At 34.6% G+C, this 24,821-nt stretch overlaps 1 protein-coding gene across 2 annotated transcripts; it reads right to left on the reverse strand.

Moving 5' to 3' along the window:
• Positions 1-441: 441 nt before the first annotated feature.
• On the reverse strand, positions 442-20,808 carry LOC130046608 (uncharacterized). 2 transcript variants are annotated; one of them, XM_056157019.1, is made up of 5 exons: positions 20,230-20,797; positions 15,132-15,178; positions 14,618-14,758; positions 13,649-13,849; positions 442-973 (listed from the first exon to the last, which is right to left on the reverse strand). In XM_056157019.1, exons 1-5 carry the CDS (start codon positions 20,361-20,363, stop codon positions 861-863), a joined length of 636 nt encoding a protein of 211 aa, XP_056012994.1. In that variant the 5' UTR covers positions 20,364-20,797; the 3' UTR covers positions 442-860. The 2 variants fall into 2 exon arrangements, with proteins under 2 accessions (XP_056012994.1, XP_056012993.1); XM_056157018.1 differs by lacking the exon at positions 442-973 and having other exon boundaries at positions 12,936-13,849; positions 20,230-20,808.
• Positions 20,809-24,821: the final 4,013 nt, after the last annotated feature.

The following is a 24,821-nucleotide window of genomic DNA, read 5'->3' on the forward strand; positions in this document are numbered from 1 at the left end:
GTTTTAGTCATGGATGCTTTGTGAGGATGGTCAGAATAGATAAATGGAACGCCCTATCGTTCAATTCTAATATCTACCGAGGCATCATAAAATAGACACAACATAATATGAAAATACAGAATTGATATTTTAAATGAATAGTAATTTATCTGTATAATGTCCAGCGAAGCCACTTGTTCATTTCAAGCACTAGTTTAACTTGTGTGTAATCATTTTCCAGGATTTCATGTGATAATAGTTTAATAATAATAAGTTGACATCTTTATTATTTCTAGGGAATAGGATTTATCAGCTACAAAGACTAAGTGAGACGGGTAGATAAACGAGAAAAAAAACGTCTTTGATTTACTTGCCTTTTCCCGTGTACATGTACTTTATTTGATGGATTTATAGAATTCAAAAGCAGCCATTGAATAACTGGAATTGTTCATGTGATATTTTTCTCCATTCAAAGTAGTCTCTAAATTTAGTTTGAGAATTGCTACGTATATTATTTTTACATATGCAAACTATATTGTCAGGTTTATACATTATCACCTTTAAAACGACTTTTCTGTACGTTAAAACTATTTCATCAGATAGATTGGTGTTGAAATGACAGAAGAGAAGTAAAGGGAAATAGAGGTGGATGATTTGTTAGTCAATGCAACAGATAATGTTTTGAAAAAAAGGAAGAAAATCACTAGTAAAATAGAATATTAAGTTCACATTTTGTTACTATGAAACATGGGAAGACAACATTGAAAACAAAAGGTGTCCAAGAATGGGCTTTTGTATGCATTTAAACTTTTATACTTTTCACTGAAATATGAAATGCTTAATACATGCAAAAAACTAAATCAAATTTCGGCTTTTCATAATCATTTGGACATACAAGTGGTGTTGTTTGGTGCAGCATCAGTTTCCGGTTTTATGGAGTTTTGAGTCGACTTCATGTAGTTTCCAGCTTTGGTTTTTGTAGAAAAAGTGGATGCTGTAATAGAAAATAGATATACATTTTTATTATCAATGGGAACGTACCAGTATCTCTAATAGTTAAAGAGATATTTTTGATCAAATAAGATACATCACGTAAAAATATACCCCGGGAAGAGGAAGAAACTATCTTTACAATAATGACAGGCATGTTTAGAAGTTTTTCATCATTAGAGAAATATTGCTAGACAGATTTCAGAAAGAGGAAACTCTATATTAAAACTTACATTTTTCTAATTGCAAGATATATTTGATGAGAAACATTCATATTGACTATAACATAACTTCTCCATGATGTTTTACCAATACTTTCCTATGACAATTGGCCAATTGATCACTGAATTTTTATATCAATATTTCAATGATTAATGAAATTAATTTGATTTCGTTACTCAATCACTATTCTTTATAATACGAGGTTAACATAATTCATTAATGATATTTCATCAGTGCATTACCTTCCATTTAGTACACATTGCAATTGCAGGTTTAGTGCGGAAAAAAATATCAAGCATTAAAAAGGAAGGAAAGAATGAAAAGAGAAGGACACGAATGCTCAGAATAAATGAATATTGTTTACATATCATACTGCTAGATTTGATTCACGTTAAATTATGTTTATATCCGCATGGATTGGATTGAAATTCAAATTTGTAAAGATGGTCGAGAAGAGAATGGTGAATATTGCATAACATGACAATTTGAATGAAGTTTATTATCTTTGTATTTTGTTTTCATCAGTGGAAAATTCAGATTTCATATATAATTCTCAGTTTATCAAAGCGTTACTCCAAAATTTATATTATATCATAATGCTTTAATTGATAGAACAATCGAGGTAGGCTACTTACAAACAAGTTCATGTCACAGGGGTTTTAACTATCTCGTTTAGGGTCAGCATTTTGCAAATTCTATGGTCGTTATAATGATTTAGTTCGCCAATACAAACTATCACTGGGTCAAATGCTGTCTGACGTGTTTCATACCGATAGTTAGGCCGTTCTTGGCACACTGATTTTGACTACGGATAACTCCGTTTACTTGATTAAGATATAGGGCTCACGGCGGGTGTGACCGGTCGACAGGATATCCTTACTCCTCCTAAGCACCTGTACTGCCTATAGGAGTTATGAGATGTATCACTGTTCGTTTTCTTCATCTTTCATCAGAGGAATTTCACCCTAGCAAGATTCATCTGACGAAATTGGGGTAAATTCTGTGTTTGATGTACTCCTTCCCTACATGTTCCATTCAACCTGTAGGGTCTATAATTTTACGAAGTTTCTTTTAATTCTAGTGAAAATCTCGTCTTAATATCAATATCATATTATGTTGATTTACTACGCAATATTTTAAGCTGTGGATTTCATTTTTCATTTCTAGGACAATTTTGATCAGCCTTTTTTCTGAAATACAGAATTTAGGATGCACACATTCACTTGTACGTAACAACAAACAAGGTTCAACGCATTGTGCATCAGACTGTATAAATAGCTGGTTTCCCCAAGTATGATATCTAAAAATGGATGAAATAATCAGATATGCTGGATGCAGTAAACCCCTATCTTTGCTCCTCGCGAAAAGTTTTACTGTTGTCGAAGGAGAATATTCAAACTTATTATGACACAACATATACCAGAAGTGGTGTATTATTAAAAAAAACTCTAAATACTTTTTAGTAAATTTGAAATCTCAAAGCTTTTCTTAAAAATCAACAACATCAGAACAAAACAAGAACACTTTACTCAATCATTCCTCATGATGAATTAAAGACTATATATTTTCATATCATAGACAGTTTTTCCCCATTAAAATGGAAAAAGGATATATTTATATCTTGTGATCAGTCATTCACTTTGTTAAGCACCACTCTGATTCTACGTACAAGTACTCTAAAGTTAATATTAAAAAGATGCTGGATTTTCTTATTGACAATATCCTCGTAGTTTTTTTGTGATCACGTCTTCCAACAGTATTGAAATTCCCATCAGCACCAATCGTGCTCGTTTCTTAGCTAACCTATTCTTGTATTGTTATAAGGCACAATTTATTCAAAAGCTTTTACATATAAAACAAACTTCTTTTCGTGGCCTTCAACTCGATATTTAGATATATCGGCGACGCTTTATCTAATAACAATGATCATTTTCATTCGTATGTTTATTAGATATATCCCAGTGAATTCAAAATAAAAGACGCCACATAGTCTTCCACATCGGCTTTGTACTTGGATTCCCGTGGAGATCCGGGTTAGAATAGGTCCTCAGTACCCCCTTGCTTGTCGTAAGAGACGACTAAATGGGGCGGTCCTTCGGATGAGACCGCAAAAAGCAAGGTCCCGTGTCACAGCAGGTGTGGCACGATAAAGATACCTCCCTGCTCAATGGCCATAAGCGCCGAGAATTGGCCTAAATTTTGCAGCCCTTCACCGGCAGTAGTGACATCTCCATATGAGTTTAATATTCTCAGGAGGGACATAAAACAATATTCAATCATACATAGATATTTGAGTGAAAATAGATTTTAACAGCAAACGAACAACTCAGCTTTTTGACAAACGGGATGACAAGCTTCTCCACTGTCAACTTCCCATATTTATGTAGAAATATTCCGTTATCACTTGCATATGATGTTTACGTCTCTCAAGTGATTCGATCGATCGATCGATCGAGAGAGAGAGAGAGAGAGAGAGAGAGAGAGAGAGAGAGAGAGAGTACACAGGCTATCAAAGTCTTATCTCTTGCATCGTTCTGATGAACGGGAATAAAGTCCATTTACCAGCGAAATCAATCGTCAGTTATCGTCTACTGCTTCTCAACTTTTTCTGCATATGATCTTGTTTTTTCAATCGAGGAAGGTTATTGACAAGTAATTTGATGTTAAAGGAGTTTCAATAGTTTTGTTTAAAGTCAGCATTTGATGAATTTGATGTTGATGGTCCTTATATATAGTTATGTAAGGAGAAGGTACGCTTAGCATATAAATTTGGCTTAGTAAAATCAAGAAATATGAAGTAGAAGATGATGCACTTTTATCTATCAAAGTCATTTGTGGGCAACACCCTCTCTTTAAATATACAAACGAAATGGCGCCAAAACGTCACATAGTAGAATAATACACTCCCGATTTTACCCGGATCGCTATTTGTTAACCAAAACTTCAAAATTTTACTTACATTTGTCATTAATTTGATATGTGCACATACAAGGCGATAGGTGATATTTGCGTGTGTTAAATGTAATACTTCGACTGATAATAAAAAGGGCCTTTCGTCAATCGCCTTCCCTCTGCACATAGTGAAATGATAAAATCTGATATTTCCAGAAAAATTTCCGCATCACACACACTTGATACTAAGATAACATAAATGCACGACAAATAAATGTTACGTTTTTTGAAGTACAGATATTATAAAATGAAGTATAATAACAGTTTTATCAATTACTGCGATCATTATACATGCAATTCTGATTTTCAATTCCTTCATGTTTTTATCTAAAACGATAATGACCTATAGTCGACTGTAAAATTATCGCTTGTTACATGAACAACACTCATGTAAAATTGTTTGTGTATTTCATAACATTAGTGTTAAACACGGGTTGGAAAAAATTACTACTGGATTTAACGGGGGCATTACCTATTAAACATGGCGGAGAATGAAGAGAAATGTTGAGTTTGACGTGTGAAATTATAATATTTTTGGAATATAAAGCAAAATTGTCATGAAAAAGGATACATTTAGTTAAAGTTTAAAGTGATTTCAATATTTTGTATGTGAAGTAAATTTTTGGGGTAAATTATATACGGTCTACGTTTGGTTTAATTTTGATGATATTTACACTATTTTAGTATTGTATGTATATGTATATTCATGTAATAAAATTAAATACTGCTCGGTATCAAAATGAACTACGATATATAAATAAATTGTCATTTATACGATTTTCATGCCAAACGCCATTTTCCCAAAACAACACTAGAGCAACAGTTGTTTTATTCACATTCATGGAGTCTAAACCTTTGTGCATGCACAGGCATCACTATAGAGTTACTCGAGTTTTCCCAATCAAAAAGGGGTACCCTCAATAATACTTTTAAGATAGCAATGGTATCCAAAGAAAAAGGAAGTGCTTTGTCTACTTTTGATTTGTAATATATGGAGTCATTGACTTTATGTCGTTTTCCGCTTTGATACTTGTAGAAGAAGTAGATTGTGTTATAAAATTAGAAATTCTATTATTGATACATGCTTCAAACTAATCGTCATTTTTAATAACCTTTTGTACACTTATCGGTACAATGTACATGTAGCTAGTCTTATTTATCCTTTGAAATCTTATCGGCAATATTCTAACATGTACTTTTACCCTTAACGACAGTCATTGTGATAGATCCTTTCTATATCATTATTTATTGTAATATAGCTTTTGTATAATTTTGATAAACCTTCTGAATTCTTACCTATGCGTATTTGGATACACCCTTTGTATTACAGGTAATTATGCTAATACAGTTACCAGTAGATATTCTTTTTTTATTCCTTGTACAATTGAATGTAGTTATTCTGATTCACACTTTGCACTCTTACCGGTAAATGATTTGCTAACATTTGTATGCTTACCGGTGCTTATTTTGATGCATTCTTTGTACATTTGCCGTTAGCTTTTCTGAGACATTATTTGTACAGTTACCGGAAGTTATTCTGATGCATTATTTGTACAGTTAATGGTCTTTATTCTGATGCATTCTTTGTACAGTTACTGGTAGCTATTCCACACGCATTATTTGTATAGTTACCGGTCTTTATTCTGATGCATTAATTGTACTACATGTATTACCGGTAATTATTCTGAAGGATTATTTGTTCAGTTACCAGTTATTAGTCCAGTTACTGGTAGTAATTCTGATGCATTTTTTGCTGAGTTACCAGTAGTTATTCTGATACATTGTCTGTACAGTTACCGGTAGTTATTCTGATACATTATTTGTACAGTTGCCGGTAGTTATTCTGATATATTATTTGTACAGTTACCGGTAGTTATTCTGATACATTGTTTGTACAGTTACCGGTAGTTATTCTGATACATTCTTTGTACAGTTACCAGTTACTTGTCCAGTTACTGGTAGTAATTCTGATGCATTTTTTGCAGAGTTACCAGTAGTTATTCTGATACATTGTCAGTACAGTTACCGGTAATTATTCTGATACATTATTTGTACAGTTGCCGGTAGTTATTCTGATATATTATTTGTACAGTTACCGGTAGCTATTCTGATACATTGTTTGTACAGATACCGGTAGTTATTCTGGTACATTATTTGTACAGTTACCGGTAGTTATTCTGATACATTATTTGTACAGTTTCCGGTAGTTATTCTGATATATTGTTTGTACAGTTACCGGTTGTTATTCTGATGCATTGTTTGTACAGATACTGTTAGTTATTCTGATACGTTATTTGTACAGATACTGGTAGTTATTCTGATACATTATTTGTACATTTACCAGTAGTTATTCTGTTTTATTCCTTGTACAATTAGATAAATTTATTGTTTCACCCTTTCAACTCCTACCTGTAAATGTTTTGCTAACATTTGTATGCTTACCGGTACTTATTTTGACACACCCTATATGGGGACTACACACTTCATCCAGACTACATTTACACTGGAAACCACAGTTCTCCCCAAACGGCGGGGGTGGACAAGTAGTGGAACAATTATCTCCATAGGAACCTGTAGGGCAGGTTACAGAAAAAATTAAAGGAAGATGATAAAACTCTTAATGTTATTATAGACGCAGCCTGAATAATACAGTACCATATACAATGGTTTGTACATTGTACTATGAGAGAAAAATGCTAGCTAGAACATAATTCAAAGTCATTAATTTTTTTGTTTTGACTTAATTTTTAGACTTTTAAATATGGCTTTGGATCAGAATGAAGAAGAATTAGTAAAAACTTACGAATGCATTCACCATTGTGATGGTGAAAATTCGTGCAGCACTCGTTTCTGGAAAAATGTGTTGTCATTAAATTCTATCTTCCAATAAATCTAAGAAGAATATCTATATTTTAATATTTTGAATATAGATGTATGTGTACCTTTACCAAGAATCAAATTTTCTACTGTTCTAAATTCAGTAACGATTGAGAAAAATTAACCCATGAATAAAATTCAAAATGTACTGATATGGATTTATCCTCCCACTGGATTCATTTCACTCACAAGATACTATTCCAAGTCATATCATTATTTATACATGTAGGTTAATGACTGGATATAGGGAAATATATTTTCAGAAGTTCTTGCGCCGAAAAGCGGACTCTGTTTGTGAGGTGTTTTTGTTATTGTAAATTCTGCAAAACGATAAAGGGCTGGCATATTTCCCGATATGCAGTAAAAACCTATCATTGGGTCAAATGCTGTCTGACGTATTTCATACGGATTGTTAGGTCGTTCTTGGCACACTGATTTTGACTACAGATAACTCCGTTTACCTGATCAGGATATAGGGCTTGCGGCGGGTGTGACCGGTCGATAGGGGATGCTTACTCCTCCTAAACACCCGATCCCACCTCTGGTGTGTCCAGGGGTCCATGTTTGCCCAACTAAATTTTGTATTGCTTATAGGAGTTATGAGATTGATCACTGTTCGTTATCTTCACCTTTCATCACATTTGCTCTACATCTATGTACTTCTAACTCTATAAATGCTCAATTTTTAAAACAAAATATTATCATTAGCAAACGAAGTTCTTTACGTCCATGAATATCTGTGAACATATCAGGCCTCAAGTCCATACACTGAAAATAGACTTTTAAAAATCAAAACACTGGAAATGTCATTTCCTTATGAGAAATAGTTGAAAAGTTAATTGGATTTGAAATTTAGACTTAAGTCTAATCCCAGGTTATGGTCTTGAAAACTGATATCACAATAATCGTGTTAAGTAGGCACATGCGATGTCACAATTAAGTTAAGTGGTCTCCGAGCGTCTGCATTACCGACAATTATAGCTCAATAAATGCCTAGGCACTCTAAATAAAATATACAGGAAAAAGTATCAAATTATGTAATAAAAGTGGCTATAGAAATATTAATATCGTGTCAATTTTAACAGTTTGATATTTGTCTAAACATACATTCCCTTGTTCTACCTACCGATCGTTAACACAGCTGCCTTTAGTTGTTGTTTCTGCATTGAGTGATAAAACCAAATAGGCTAATAATCCTATGTTTCGACCTCTCTGTGAATTAGAAATTATCATTTGAAATATTGAATCCATTCCATCTATACTCTTTAAAGATACTATGGAAACTCTATGGCTAATTTCCCTTCAAACATTTATTTTTCAATAATAGTAAAGTGTGTTATATCCCGGAAGATTCATTGATTGGGAAACACGTTTACCAATATAGTTTAGAATTACAGTCAGAATCAACACCAAATCATATTTCTAAGAGACATAGTTCTTGGCAGCCTTCAATCATAAACGAAAATTATTCGACCATCATTACTAACACCAGCAGTAGATTTTACAGACTCTGAGAATGTAACAGGAGTGGTAGAAAACACAGTAACATGACATGGGTAGGGCATCAGAAGAGGCAGCAGGCGTGTGAGATACAACGGTGTCAGTTGGAATTGACGAAACGTAAGCAGAATTAGAAATACATATGATTTCTTTGTTCAAGAGTTAGTTATTGATAGCTAGTCCCTAAAAATCATTCAATTTCCTCAATTCTATTTATTATAAGATTTGGACGTTATCCTAAAACATATCAAAAAGGAATAAGTAAATCAGTAATAAGTAATCCAGTTAATTTAGGAGGATATTGAGATTGTGGCCTTCAACTCGACATTTAGATGTATCGATGACGCTTTATCTATTCACAACAATCATTTTCATTCATTTGAAAGGTGAAGATAACGAACAGTGATAAATCTCATAACTCCTAGAAGCAATACAAAATAGATATTTTGCAAACACGGACCCCTGGATATACCAGAGGTGGGATCAGGTGCATAGGAGGAGCAATCATCCCCTGTCGACCGGTCACATCCGCCGTGAACCCTATCGTGATCAGGTAAACAGTCTAACAATCGGTGTGTAACACGTCAGACAGCATTTGACCCAATGATAGGATGTATTGGCAAACTAGATCGTTATAAAGACTATAGAATTTGCGAAATGCTGACTTTAAACGATATTGTTGAAAACCCTGCACCATCAACTTGTTTGTCAGTAGCCTGTCTCGATTTAAACACTTTATTATATAGAAGCATACTATTCCTAATATAAAGTATGGCTAATTTCCTCTAGGTACCCATCGAGCCGTCCCCCTTGATCATCGAGTCATACACAGTCACATGGCACTATCAGAACCCCCTTTTGTTTTTCAACAAATGTATGAAGGTGTAAGGAATTCCGCAAATAAATTCACGTGAAAATACACAATATGTACTAGTCACGTGGTTGCTCTCCGTTGCTACCTTAAAGGGAAAATTCCGGAAGCCTTGAACCTACTTTGGATATTCTGTTTTACGGCAGACTTCTTCCACGCTATTTTACTTAAAACAGGGGCAACCACTTATTTACATTGTTGATGGGATTTTTCAAACTCTCTGAACAAGCCATATTGTACGGGTACCAAAATGGAATTGTCAAGTGGCTGAAAGATATGAGTGGTATTGGGAGGGAAGACACGGTGTGGATGCTATTTTCAAGAGAACAACCGAGAATTACTGATTCCTGTTTCATCGCATTTTCGAAGTTGGTAATCATGCTAAATACTTTGTTCTACTTTCAGATACCGGAAGTAGTTGAAAAAGTTTAAAAAGCACCAAGTTTGTTCAATAACCATTTTAAAACCGTTTATTACTTCGTGATTGCAAGAAAAATTCTAAAAGTGTGACCATCTTTTAATACTACAATTTCCTCCAATGTAGTAAGGAAACTGCATCGTTGTACAAAGTTGCTATACCAATTGCCTGTAGATAGTTAAATGTGAACATATAGATACACCCAATAAACAATTTGCAAGACACATTTCATAGATAGTTTGAATTATAACATTGCAGCAATATCGATTTATATGGAAAACAAAGGAAAAAAGTTCATTCGAGTGATATAATTTGAAAAAAAAAAGAAACCATAATTTCCTCACACGAACCCGTGATGACAAGCTCCATTGATATTAACTGTCCAGCTGATTACGACGAGCAATTAATACAAGAATACTTCAATATTCTCCATCGTCAACTTCCCATAATCATGTAGCAGTAACTAATTCATGACAATAAATTGTTTATGTGGTTGCTTTATTTGAAGTTTAGCCTTCACGTACATGTCATGACTGTGCATGCTCATTTTATTCTTTGTGTATATTACATTTCAAGTTGGTAAGGAAAAAGTGAAAATATAACGTCATTCATTAAGTATAAATGACAACGAATAAACACGCATAAAAACAGCTGCCTAGAATATGAAAACAATATGCAATGAATAAAACACGCAACCAGGAAAAAAATCCCAATAATTAAATAGAGTTACATTATGCACTAAATTGGTAACATATGTACAAAGTTTCGTGATACTGGTACTAGTACATTTGACTAGAAAATTGAGACCATTTAATAAAAAATCCTAGTATTGGGCGTTACCTCGCCAGATTAACAAGGTAGGAAGATTTGTTATGCCACTGCTCCCCATAAAAATTGGGCTACCTTGTTAACACCCCATAAAACAAACATAGGTAACTTAAGGAAAGAAAACAACGAACAGGATATAAACAAAGTAATACTAAAGAAAATAAAAGCTAGAAACCTGTATAGCGATCGCAGCTCCTAACTGCTTAACTTCACATCCTGCACTAAGGAACTCTCAGTCCCTGACTGAATGGTTCACATTCCAGAATGTGCAGCCTCTGTCTACACATCCCATAACAGAAACAGTCAATTAAATGTGACCAATTGGTAATTGATGACATTGTCCATTGTTTTCGGTTAGCAGCTCCTATATGACTCAATCACGACATATAGCCCCTGTCTGCATGACTTAATGATCAAATAGCGAATGTTCACACATTAAGAGTAGGAATACGGATGTATTTATTGAGCGAAGTTGAATTCCATCTACCCATGTTTTGTATCTCAAGATTAGAGAACCCAGATGCTGCAACGGTAGTTGCTGCTCCTATACTAAAGCTATGCGTTTGATAACACTGCAAGTCAAGATTACAGAATGCCAGAGCGGAACGAAGATGCTGTGTAACGAATTGTTTTGAAACTAAGAAGCAGTACATGAAAGGAAAAAGTGGTTCAGACTGAGAAGAATGTTTTATAATTTCAAATACTGTGGAATCATTTTAATTCGTGGGGACCAATGTTTGTGGGTAAGTAAAATTTTGCTGGTTCGTGGGGACATAATTTCGTGGATAAACAATATGATGCCACTAGGTGATATTAACTCTACTTGCTTTTAAAAAATGTTCGAGGACACGTAAATTCGTGGGTAAGAGTGACCCACGAAAACCACGAACATCAATCCACCACGAACAATGATGATTCCAAAGCACTGATTAAGCGTAGCACAGGGGCAAATAATTGGTTGTTTAGCACTTTAGTGTAACCTAAGAGTAGCAACATTTGCCTTTGAATTTTTGAAATGTGGAATATTGATGTCAATAACTTGTTGCTGGTCGGGTCCATTTTGGAATGAAATATTTCTAACCAACACAAAATGCTGGTTTAGGCCGGGTGTCTAGGTGATTTCCCGAATCCGCAAGAAAGCGCAAAATGCTAAAAATGAACATGGCTCTTAAAAGGTGTGTAAGGAAAGTTGATGAGGTGGTGTGATTTAGGGCCTTCACAAGTTGAATTACAATATGCGGCGTTATTGAAAGTCTGGACTCCGACGAAGGCTTAAACCTGATAACATTTTCTTGATAATGAAATGTTGCGTAATGTCTTGGTAACCTTCTAGGTGAAAACTAAAGCTTGAGGAATATACAAGTGTTCGAGCAGATCAAGCTGCCAGATTCTTTAGGAAACAGTGTGCGCTAAATGCTGATACGTGGTTGAAAGAAGGAGGTATTGGTTTTGCTGACTGCCAAACCTCCAAGAGATAAAAGTCTTGTATTCAGGGAAAGCCGATTTGTACGCAGAAGTATAAGAAGTTTTGAGAAAATAAGTACTTTGTTTGACAGATTAGGGATTTTCTCATTCTCTTTAAGAACTGGAATTTACAAAACCTAAACAGTTTGTGTAGAAAGAAAACATAAAGACCACTTTATCACACATTAACACCAGCGTTTTATCGACTTTACCCATGTGAGACAGCCATGTGAGATTTTTCTGTCTCACACTGCTGCAACGTCATTTGATTGTGACGTCATATATTTACTATCATTTACGTTACACGGTGAATATTTACGTTACATGGTGAAATAAAAATATTTTGCATTATTTTATTTAAATTTTAATGCAGTATACTTTCTGGTGGACAACCTTGGGTTTTTTAGTTTACACTTTTAGTGTGAACCATTTTCGGACATGCTCTTTCTGCCTATCTAATTAGTTTTTACATTGAAGTTCAAATGAGGATTTTGATAATCTTTAATTTTCTCAAAGCTCCTAAATTTATGTACTAAACTGTAGGTAAAATGTGAGAAAAATAATCCTTCATTATCTACTCGTGTGGGATAGGGAAATTCCACCTTTGGAACAAGATTCGCTATCTAGAATTCGGCAAAGCCTCGTCCTAGACTGGGAATATTGTCCCCTCGGTGGAATTTCCCTATCCCACACTCGTACTAATGAAGGATTAGATTAATCACAAACGAATTACAATCATTCATCTCTATTTGTAAGAGCGTTATTATAGTCTAAGTGATATAAAATGTAAATCAAATAGGTGACAGTTTCAGATGATACAATCACAAGATTTATCTTGTTTTTATCGTTGAAAGTTCCGTTTAATCTGTATTAGTAGATGCTTATCCACATCAGTTTTTACAAATATTTGTCATACAAGATTAAAAACAAAATATATATATGAATGATCTCTACTCAATGACAACTTCAAGATATGTGTCCATTTGACTGGTTAGCTCGCTTTGACAGACCGATGGACTTTCCACTTCAAAGGTCTTACACTCGGTCCGACATCCGCTTTCTGACACCCCTTTTGGTGGCGAACCTATCACGTCTATATACGTGTTTAACATAAATACTGGTTTCAGGTAAGAATTATCCGGGTATTCATTAAGATTGTCAGACACAATTCTCATCTTCTTGTATAACACTAAGTTCTTCTGATTCTGTACCGATGACTTCATTTCTTAATTTTGGAAGCATTGGTTTTGTTTCATTACTGATTTCAATTTTCGAAACATCTTCGTTTGAGTTTTGTTGTTTTATTGACGGTTACGACTCGATTTTCTTGTATCTTGAAATATTTTCCAGCATGCCAGACTCGTTTATTTCTACATAAAGCTCTTCCTCTGCTTCGTTTGTAGCCGATGGCTTAGACTTTTTGCTTGCAGAAATGTTTTTCCTACGCTTTTTCAGTTTTCCGTAAATCTGGTTAATTATTATTATGATCAGAAATAAAGATAATACAGATCCTGTGATTATGATGACCTGCAAGGTTTGTGAGTTACCTCCAGAAGCTGACGTAGGAGTCACATAATATGTTTCCTTGGATACCACTGCTAAGGTAGGAATGATATCCGTAGGAACAGGATATACTTCGTCTACTTTTGAACTGTAAGGATTTCTCGTTGATTTTGTTTCGACTTTTGGGGATTTTTGAATTGACTTCATGTCGTTTCCTGCTTCGGTACTTGTTGTAGAAGTGGACGCTATTAGAAAATTAGAAATGTTAATGCATACATCTTTTATATGAATGTATCAATTTAAGAATTCTCCTTATATAATCCATTAAATAATTCATTATACACACTAATTAGTTAATACTTATATGAAAACAACACTTACTCTTTGTACGTTTATAGTTCTTTTTGTACTCCCTTTCTGTACTTACCAGTAGTTAGTCTGCTACACCATTTGTACACCCCTGGTAGTTATTCTACTGATATATCCTTTCTATACACAAACCGTAATTTTTTCCAATACAACTTTTGTAAAATTAGTGGCATTCATTTTGATAAACATTTATGCATGCTTACCTGTAATTATTTTGGTGAACCACTCGTACGTTTACTGGTAGTTATTCTAACATACTATTTGTACAGTTACCGATAGTTATTCTGATACATTCTTTGTACAGTTACCGGTAGTTATTTTCATACATTATTTGTACAGTTACCGATAGTTATTCTGATACATTCTTTGTACAGTTACCAGTAGTTATTCGGATACATTCTTTGTTCAGTTACCAGTAGTTATTCTGATGCATTGTTTGTATAATCACCGGCAGTTATTCTGATACATTCTTTGTAGAGTCACTGGTAGTTATTCTGATACATTCTTTGTACAGTTACCAGTTTTTCCTCCACACCCGTTGCACTCGTGTTGGTATCTTTTCCTTATACACTTATATACAGTTATTCTGTTTCACCCTTTCTACTCTTTCTGGTTAATGGTTTGCTAACCATTTGTATGCTTACTGGTACTTGTTTTGACACACCCTATATGGGGACTACACACTTCATCCGCACTACAATTACACTGGAAACCACAGCTCTCCCCCCACGACGGGTATGGACAAGTAGTGGAACAGTTATCTCCATAGGAACCTGTAGGGCAGGCTACATATAAAACGAAAGTAAGATGATAAAAGTCTTAATGTTGTTAAAGACAGCGTGAATACGTAATAAGTTAAAATTTACAATAGTTTGTACCAGGAGAAAAAAAATTGCAAGCCAGAACACAATTCAAAACTGTGGCGGATCCAGAGGGAGGATTTCCGGGGATCGGACCCCCCCATTTTAGTAAGAAAAGTTTGCTAAAAAGGTCAAATTAACACATTTTGAGGGTGTAAAATCCCTTTGAAAACCAAAATTATGGTCGAACCCCCCTTTAAGAATTCCTGGATCCGCCCCTGCAAAGTCAATAATTCATGTTTTGACTTTGTGTTTTAATTGTTACATCAGATTGATGGCGAAATAGAGAGTGACTTACGAATGCATCCACCATTGTGATGGTAAAAATTTGTGCAGCACTCGCCTCTGGAAAAAACGTTTTGTAACTAGATTCTATCTTCCAATAAATCTAACAAGAGAATCTATATAATGATATTTTGAATACATTTGTATGTTTACAAAGAATGATATTTTGGAATTAGCGGAAAGTTGTAAATTCAATATCCAACATATTAAGAAAAAAAATGAACCCATCAATAAAATTTCATATGTATTGACATAGCCCCATGTTTCCACTAGTTTCATTTCACTCACAAGATACTATTCCAAGTCTTATATCATTAGTCATGCGTCATTGACTGAAATCGGGAAACATACCCACCGGAAAGTTGTCACGATGTAAAACGGACCGAGTTTGCGAGGTTTGTTTCCGCGAAAAGACCGAGAACTGGTTCCGATATTCAGTAAACAACCTATCTATTGCATATGTGACACCACAATTAGGTTGAGTAGGTATCTACAAAGCGGCCATTTAAGGCTCAATCAAAGTCAGGGTACTCTAAAATCTACAGGTATGAAAGGGGAAGATAACGAACAGTAATCAATCTCATAACTCCTCTAAGCAATATAAAATAGAGTTGGGCAAACACGGAACCTGTCACACACCAGAGATGGGATCAGGTGCCTAGGAGGAGTAAGTATCCCCTGTCGACCAATCACACCCGCCCTGAGTCTTATATCTTGTCCAGCTAAACGGAGTTATCCGGAGTCAAAATCAGTGTGCCAAGAACGGCCTAGCAATCGGTATGAAGCATGTAAGACAGCATTTGACGCAATGAAAGGTTGTACTGGCATACTAGATCTTGTGTATCGAATCTGTTAAGCGATATAAACATCATATGCAGGTGATAATGGAATATTGCTACATAAATACTCTACATCGTCATAATGGCTGACTTCCTTTAAAAACATGGATGAAAAATCGACATGAGCAATATTTGACTTTTCCTTTTACATTTAAATAGCTAGCCGAGTAACTCAGTAGTACAGAATACGGACTGCTGAACTGTAGATGGCAGGTTCAAGTGCAGCAGGGATTTTCACATTTTTTCCAGATTACCTTCTACTAAATCTATTTTTTTTACAAAATAAAGTAGATTTGAAAATTTTCAACATCAAAATATTTATTGAGAGAGAGAGAGAGAGAGAGAGAGAGAGAGAGAGAGAGAGAGAGAGAGAGAGAGTATGGTATGGAGGAGAAAGATGAGCAGGAACATAGACATTATGAACTGCACTTTATGCCTTGAAGAAAAAATAGAGAAAAGATTCAGCATCGATGTGACCAATGACATTGATGTATATGATACAAAAATAATGATTGTTATGCAGAAGTACCAGTAGAAAAGTGAACATTCCCTAGTACACGAAGAAGAAAAAACTAGAAAACATTTCTCTTTCATCCACTGTAAATTGTAGGAAAATATTAGATCCATGGGTCAGAACAACGTGAACAACATTAACTGATAATGAAGTATTCTCCATCATTTCCGGGCTGTTCGATTTATGGACATTTAATTGAAAAGGACAAGAACTGTTACTTTGTTCACAGTAAATTCACGATAAGTTTTAAATCATAATTAAGTGGTTTGGAGACTTATTGTTTTTGCTTGGTTCTTATTATTCCCCCGCTTCTTGTTCATCTGCTACTTTCTCGCACCCACAGGGTTTTGACACAATCTGAGCAAACTTGTGTTATTTAGTATAATAGGAGGAAAGGGAACTATAACAAGCTGCCGTTGACTTCTCGAGTGCTCGCTTCAAACTCTTACAACTTCGGTATTAATCGTGATGATAAATTATGAAGTTTTCCCAATCGAAAGCCAGAATTTTGTTCTGTTTTGTAATACATAAATCGTTCACCTGATTTCACAAAGACTTTGAAAAATAAGTCCAACTTCCGAGAATTAGCCCTACACCATTTTCTCCACGCAATTTTCCTTCATTACGTTAGATTTTACGCATCCTTCATCCGTTGCAGTCCATGTTAGGGTTACCTTTTAAAATATAGCTACTTGTGGTCACCCTCACAATATTTGAATCAATGTTGATCGTCCGTTTTCACAACCTATTAGCCTCCTAGTTCAAACGGGTCAACCATATTTAAATTTCATTATAGGTGTTCAGCACTGAATTACTCAAATTTAAAAGGTGCAAGGCAACTGGAAAATACTACTACCTTTGTTGCGGAACTTCGCCGGAAATTTATGGTTTGGGGTGGTTTTATATTGAATGATAAAGTATGACCCTATTGTTTCTCGCAAAATATCGCATATAACGTCGTTACATCGACGTTTATTGACAACGTCTTGGAAAGGTGACAAACAAGATTAAGTGAAAATGTTTCCTTGGTGCATGGATTTAATAGTTTACATAAATATCTCTACCTTTTCAATTAAATAGGTTAGAGTATTTCCATTTCTAATTGGAATTGGGCCAGGTATTTTATACACACAGCAATATATGACTTCTGTAGTTGTTGGTATATCTAGTTTGTTTTGTTGGAGGCTCTTAGTTTTCGTTAGTATACGCCACGGTTACCGATCTTAAAGAAAATTTCGTTTTGTTTTCTATGTAAACATATCTTCTTCCTCGTATTCCCAATATGTCCACATGTTGTACTTTAATACGATGCAGGTAGGTTTGTCAAGTTAACAAGGAAAACACTTTGAACCATTTTAAAGTATTTTCTAAAGCTATATTCAACGCAATCTAATAAAGATAATTTTTTGTACAATGTATAAGTATGATATGTGTGTGCAATCACGGGAAGGGTCATCTTCACAAGTCAAGGGTTATTGATTCGTTACCTCGCACTAACCCTTGACATCAGTCGCTATTTAAAAGTTGGGCTCGAGAAGAAGCATATGATTGGTTTGCAGCCTGAAGCTGCAAACCAATCAGACAATGGCTTTTATATCGGTCGAAAACAAAACTAAACAGTAAACACGCATGGCGAAGGCATTATGGTGTAAAATTTGTGGCCAATTAGTACAAGACAGATACCGTCGATTGATTTTCGGGAGTTCGTTTAGCTTGAAGAAACAATTAGACGAGGATTTGGGGTATGATCCGAATGAAAATGATGGATTGTCGAAGTACGTTTGTCGACTATGTTTTAACAAATTAAACAAATTGTCCAAAATAATGCGAACAACTTCGTAAGATAGCGATTTACCACTGCCGGTTTTAGTCCCAATAAAAACATCTTTTCCTTCTCTAATACATGATATCGAAAGCTTTTGGTTTTCAGTCAAATGATCGATTTGATGTTTTTCACATATCTTTTCGTCAACGGACGCCAATTTTTACTTTCTGTTTATTCCCTTACCAAACTTTCATCTGAAACAAGAAATTCCATTGGCTGATTAATTTTAGCGTATTGCGTCATCCTTCTTCTCGAGCCCAACTTTTAAATAGCGACTGATGTCAAGGGTTAGTGCGAGGTAACGAATCAATAACCCTTGACTTGTGAAGATGGGGAAGGGTTTGAATTCATAAAATATAACTCTTTTAGCTGATGCCTAAAATCAGGATTATTGAAATGTGGGAAATAATGTTAGAAATATTCTATTGTTTTTAGGACGGAACTATACATATACGACGGTCGTAAAAGTGGAGTATTTTGAAAGGGAGGGGTGACCATCTAAAATGGCTGATTTATGATTATTGTTCTTATTTGCTAAAAAGAGTCTGGTTTTATAAGAGAGTCTGGTCATTTTTCAGAAGCATATAAGATCTATAATCATGCAAATTAGATATATGAATTATAATCGTGAAAAAATTTGTGCGGAGAACGACCGTCGTGCGTTAAAAACAGTGTTTAAATACTTTATTACGTCATTTGTTTACGTACGTTACATCAACATTCATTACATCGTGATTGATAAATAAGTACAGCAAAAGAAAAGATGTTGTCTATTGAATGTTATTAAAATGGCTACCGTGATTTTTATAAGCATGTTATTTGTCATGAAACATTTCTTCCTTGCATCATTCATACAGTCATGAAATAAGGAATTACATCATTAATCACAAATGAGCTATTTTCATTTACGTCTACTTAGCGTTACTGTTTCACATGACTGTGCTATTTTTACCTCATTCATATGACAGTACTAATTTTCCTTAAACTTTTAATATATATATATATATATATTTATATATATACTTATATATACTTGACATATATATATATACTTGATTTGATATTAAAAAATCATTTGAAATGAACTTGGCCACATCTTTGAATAGATTTTTTTGTGTTTTATTTCAAATTCATGTTAAGAAATAATGCATTCAACTCCGTTTACCTGATCAGGATGTAGGGCTCAAGGCGGATGTGGCAGGTCGACAAGGGATGCTTACTCCTCCTAGGCACCTGATCTCACCCTTGGTGTGTCCAGGGGTCCGTGTTTGCCCAATTATCTATTTTGTATTGCTTATAAGAGTTATGAGATTGATCACTGTTCGTTATCTTCGCCTTTCATTCAAGAAAATTTTGTATATATACATTTATGTAGCCTTATAGAAAAACATAAATTCTTTGAAAATCCGGAGAATCACTCCAGTTTTGGATTCTATAGATTTATAAGACGCATGTGCATTTTCAAAAACAAAATCAGTTTCATACACACTTGGTCTTGAACATATTATTTGGACATTTAAGATATAAGATAACATAATTTTTCATTTTACGTGCGGATAAGGCCGATGTGCTCTGCTTACCGTACCCAGTTCTTTCTGTTTGCTTTCATCTTAAAAAAGCATGACCATGCGACAATATAAATTAGAAAATTTGAACAGCAAAAGTAATTCCAACTACCAAAAATAAGATTTCTTCGCTTTGATAAATGAATTTTCTTATACTTTATACATTTTACTATCAGTTTTAAAAAGTTTTTAACATAATGAAATACCAAATGGTTTTGATTTGATGATTTTGTCAAAGTGAAGAGCTATGGCCGTAGGTGGTTTTGATGTAGGCCTATAAAATTCGATTATTCTCCCGAGGTTATTTCTAAAATTTACTTTTGCTTACTAAATCTCAAATATTGTGAAGTGCAGGCTTTTATGCTTACCGTTTTCCGTGCTTCACACACCCACGCCCACTGATGATATTTACATGCAGACTTGTGATGATAGCAAACACAACAATGTGTTGGGCGTATTTAAACAATGATGTATTGAATAAAGGCAAAATATCCCTCATCATTTTATGCTCTGTCCCTGAACTGCTCGGATAATGACTCCAAACTCTACTTCATCCAAATTGACACAGATTTCAGGATTTTGTAGATTGGCGTATTCACACTCTTTCTTGATTTCTTTGTGTTCCTCTAAATTACTTCAGAGTCTCTCATCTGTTTGACGGAAGTCACCTCTGTTTCATCGACCGCATCAGATAATTAATTTACAGCTTTTCTATTGTTCAAACAAGTCCTTTTTCGCAGCCTCATCAATTTTACTTTCGAAGAATGAACAAGTTTTCCCCCTTCAAAATATGAACAAATCTATTTGGAGCTGACGGATTTCACTGGCATGTTATTGTTACAGAGATCTCTTATATTTCTCAGACGTTTGTAAGTAAAACTTATCACTCCTGATACCTAATAGCTGCATATTAGTATCACTATCATAGTCGTTATTGTATGAAATATGACAGTATCAAAATCTATAAATAGATGTAAATCAGCTCTGTAAACTGCAGGTTTTCTTCCTCAAACGAGATAAGAGTAAATCATTTTTGATCACATGATTTGCGAAAATATAATGTATTTTTCTTGATTTAACGATCTTCATGTTTTACTTCACTATCTCTTTCAATTCTAGGACTAAATGAGGAATAGGTAATTATTCCAGGCAGCTCTTTCGATATTTCATTATGTGTTGTAGGGGGTCAGATTGCATAACCATACCTAAGTACTTCGTTACTAGCTTGAAAATAGGAATGTATATTTAATCGCTGTGATAAAATTTAGAAATTCATTTCAAAATTAAGGATTATCTCCCTCACGCATAGCTCTTATCCTTTGACGAATTTGACTCCACTTTTTTGGCACACTGTTTCCCCCTAAAATAGCTCTTAGGGCCTACACGTTTACTGGTATTTTGGATTTCAAAAGTTTCGGTTGAGCATCACTGAAGAGACATTATTTGTCGAAATGCGCATATGGTGCATCAAAATTGGTACCGTATAAGGTTTATATTATAATATGTAATACATATGTCCTTGTATTTTTGTTTTCGACTCATTCTGACCCCCACTAGCTATTCTGTTATATACCTTTCTCATTTTCAAACTAAATGACATTTTTTAAATTCACATCACTGTCCTGTTTTCACTGCCTTTATCAAGTAAGAAAGCAAAGGCTACTTGGCAAGTCATATTAACTAAGGAACATAAACTAATCTTCGACTTTGCATGACAACGACCACCATCGTCGCCTCATCGCAACAAACCTAGTGTAACAGACCCCTACTGGGCAGTCTGTACCATAAATCTTCACCATCGTCGTCAATGATACATTTCTATAAACTTCATTTTTTTTTCATAGTAGAAGGGTGAAGAAAGGGTGAAAATAACGAACACCGATCAATCTCATAACTCCTTTAAGGAATGTAAAATTAAGAGATGGGCGAACACGGACCCCTGGACATACCAGAGATGAAACCAGGTGCCTAGGAGGAGTAAGTATCCTCTATCGACTGGTCACACCCACCGTGAGCGCTGTATCTTGATCAGGTAACAGGGTAATCCGTAGTCTAATTCAGTGTGTAAAAGAACAGCCTAAGAATTGGTATGAATCACATCAGACAACATTTGACCCAATGATGAAGGGCGAAGATAAGGAACAGTGACCAATTTCATATGATGTATTGGCAAACTAGATCGTTATAGCGACCATAGAATTTTAGAAATACTGATTTTAATCGAGACTGTTGAAACCTCTGTAACATTAACTTGTTTGTCAGTAGATTGCTTCGATCTAAAACTGATCATACGTAGAAGAACGTTTTGCGTATCGAATCAGCTTAGAGACATAAACATCATATGCAGGTGATAATGGACTATAGGGACTGTTAGCCTTAGTACGTAAGTCTTCAAAACTTGCGCTTCATACTTTACAGTATATAGAGGCCTTAGAGCTGTTGATGCCATGTCGATTCTAAAGTCACGTGATTCGGTAAAAAAGATGGAGGTCTAGACGATCTTTTGCGTGTCGTTAGGAATATAATTTATGAATTGATAGGGTAGGTAATCGTTTATAGTGGTTAGTAGGGTTATGAACTTATAGAAACTACTTGATGAAACATTTCTAACATTAAGATCTGTAATTTTTTTTCGGATGTGCAGTTTCCAAGCATCAAACATAATGTTTTATGTTGTAATTAATACCTTTGTGTCCTCTGAAACTAATTCGTTGTTTCTCTTGAAGTAATTAGAATCTGGATAATTCCTTCTTTGGATGTTCAAGCTCATGTTTTGTAGCGGTGAACGTCCATTTTATGAGCACAGAGCACAATAATTTGCAATTTAAACACTAATTAGTTTGCTTTTATATCATTTACCAAGTTTTGTAGTCTGTAAGCGGTAACGATTTTCAGGCTATGATAACCAAACATCTAAGAGCATCAAGGATTTAGCAAGACAGCGTTGTGAATAGAGGGCAAATCTCCAATAGTAAACAACCTCTATAATATTGATAGGCCTATAGTGTAACTTAGCCTATATCAAATAACATTATTTGTTCATTTACTAGATATTAGATGGGAAAGTAGCAAACTTCTGCCAGAGTTCGTTGGCTTACAAACCAAACTCTTCCATTTAGGCATTATGGGATAGCGATTTCTTAGGCCGCGTTTACTGTGTGACGTCACTGTAGAATGACGAAAAAACATAACGTCAAACTTTCAATACAAGAAAGTAAACATTAAGTTCATTAATTTACACAATAATTTGAACAGTCTCCCTACTTTTTAATGATCTTTTGATCATTTTATGTTTAAAATAAAATCCATACTTTTATAGTAATGCATCTTCAAACTTTTAACTACGAACTACTTCATTAGTGTTATTTTCCTGGGGAATAATCGCGGACTCACAATATACAAATCTGTATATTGAACTGCGTCACATAGGAGAGGTCTATTCGTAGGTGACGTATCGATGCCTTGACGGGGAGTTTGGGGAAAGTAGTGCGGTAATATGTGACGTCATACTTAAAGAAATGTACGCTCATAAACGAGAGCAACCGTGATTTGAGTACCTCTAGTGAATAAATGGCGATTATGTAACCACTGAAGTGGAACCAGTAACTGTAAAAATTCCCATAGACGACATAAAGCGATCATTTCTATTGGATGAGTGATCGCTTTCAATCATGTTGAATATTATATAACTCATATAACTCATTGCTAGACAGAAAACCATTTCTAGCACATGCGAAATCTCCTTCCATTTGTTTTTGGAAAAGTTATGCAGGTAAGGAATTGTAGTATTTTTTGTGAATATTTTAAAAGGCGGAGTTCTGAATGTACACATGGCGAAATTGTTTGTTGATGTAGTCAAGTCTGCGATATGTTTGCAGTACCTAAAATTTAAGACACCAGAGCTTAGTACTTAAGCCAAGGTTAAAAATTAGGTATAACTACGAAATTATTACCCGTGATACACAATCGAAAGCGGTTCAAAAATCTAGTTGTAATCAGTTTAATATTGATTTGATTATATGACAGTCGGTTGTTTCATATACTTGGTACTATTGTAAGGTGACCATTTATTTTTGCAGCTGTTGGATTTCAATTCCAAGGCACTGTATTTCCTGCGTACAAAGTGATGTGCAAGATGCAGAGTAATTGTGCTCTACCATTATTTGAAGAAAATATATCAATTTTAAACATCTCAGCAAATAAGAAGGAACGTTTCACTATTTTTTGTTTGGGACCAAAAATATAGTTAAAATGTCTGCCATTTTGGCGAAAATGATAAAATCTATATGCATGGCAAAATACATTTACAAAAAAGATGAAGAATATCAACAGTTATAAATCGGATAACTCCTATAAGGAATACAATATTAAGAGTTGGGCGAACACGGACGCCTGAACATAACAGAGGTGCAATGAGGTGCCTAGGAGGAGTAAGCATCCCTGTCAACCGGTCACACCCACTGTGACCTATGTCTTGATAAGGTAAACAGGGTAATCCGTAGTCTAAATCAGTGTGCCAAGAACGGCCTAACAATTAGTATGAAACACGTCAGACAACATTTGACATACTGGATCGTTATAACGACCATATAATTTGTGAAGTGCTGAATTTAAACAAGACTGTTGAAACCCCATCACTTGTGCTTTACTAAACACAGATGGATGAGTGATCAAGTACGTACTTTTGATTTAATGTATCTAACAAGTAATTTAAATATTCCTCTGATAATTTGTTTTCATTTTAACAATGTTTCAAGTTCTTCTTTTTCATATTTAGCCTATCAACTGGCATAATCTTCAACAGAATTCATAATAGAGATGAAGATACATTGCCCAATTGAAAGATCGTGATTCTCTGAATCTCTGAATATGTTATGATCTTTAAAAATAAGTTAATACGAATGTATATTTAGAAATTCATTTCAAAATTGAGGATTATATCTCCCTCATGCATAGCTCT

Source organism: Ostrea edulis, chromosome 2 (assembly GCF_947568905.1).
Source record: "Ostrea edulis chromosome 2, xbOstEdul1.1, whole genome shotgun sequence".
Lineage (NCBI taxonomy): Eukaryota > Metazoa > Mollusca > Bivalvia > Ostreida > Ostreidae > Ostrea > Ostrea edulis.

What these genes read in the sequence shown, in the direction of transcription:
- LOC130046608 (XM_056157018.1), bottom strand. Translation starts at nt 20,363, where the DNA reads ATGATGAGGGATATTTTGCCTTTATTCAATACATCATTGTTTAAATAC. An exon ending in TCACAATGGTGGATGCATTC is followed by an intron (nt 14,759 to 15,131) that starts GTAAGTCACTCT and finishes TTTTATATGTAG; the next exon opens with CCTGCCCTACAGGTTCCTAT. An exon ending in GTGTGTCAAAACAAGTACCA is followed by an intron (nt 13,850 to 14,617) that starts GTAAGCATACAA and finishes ATTTTCTAATAG; the next exon opens with CGTCCACTTCTACAACAAGT.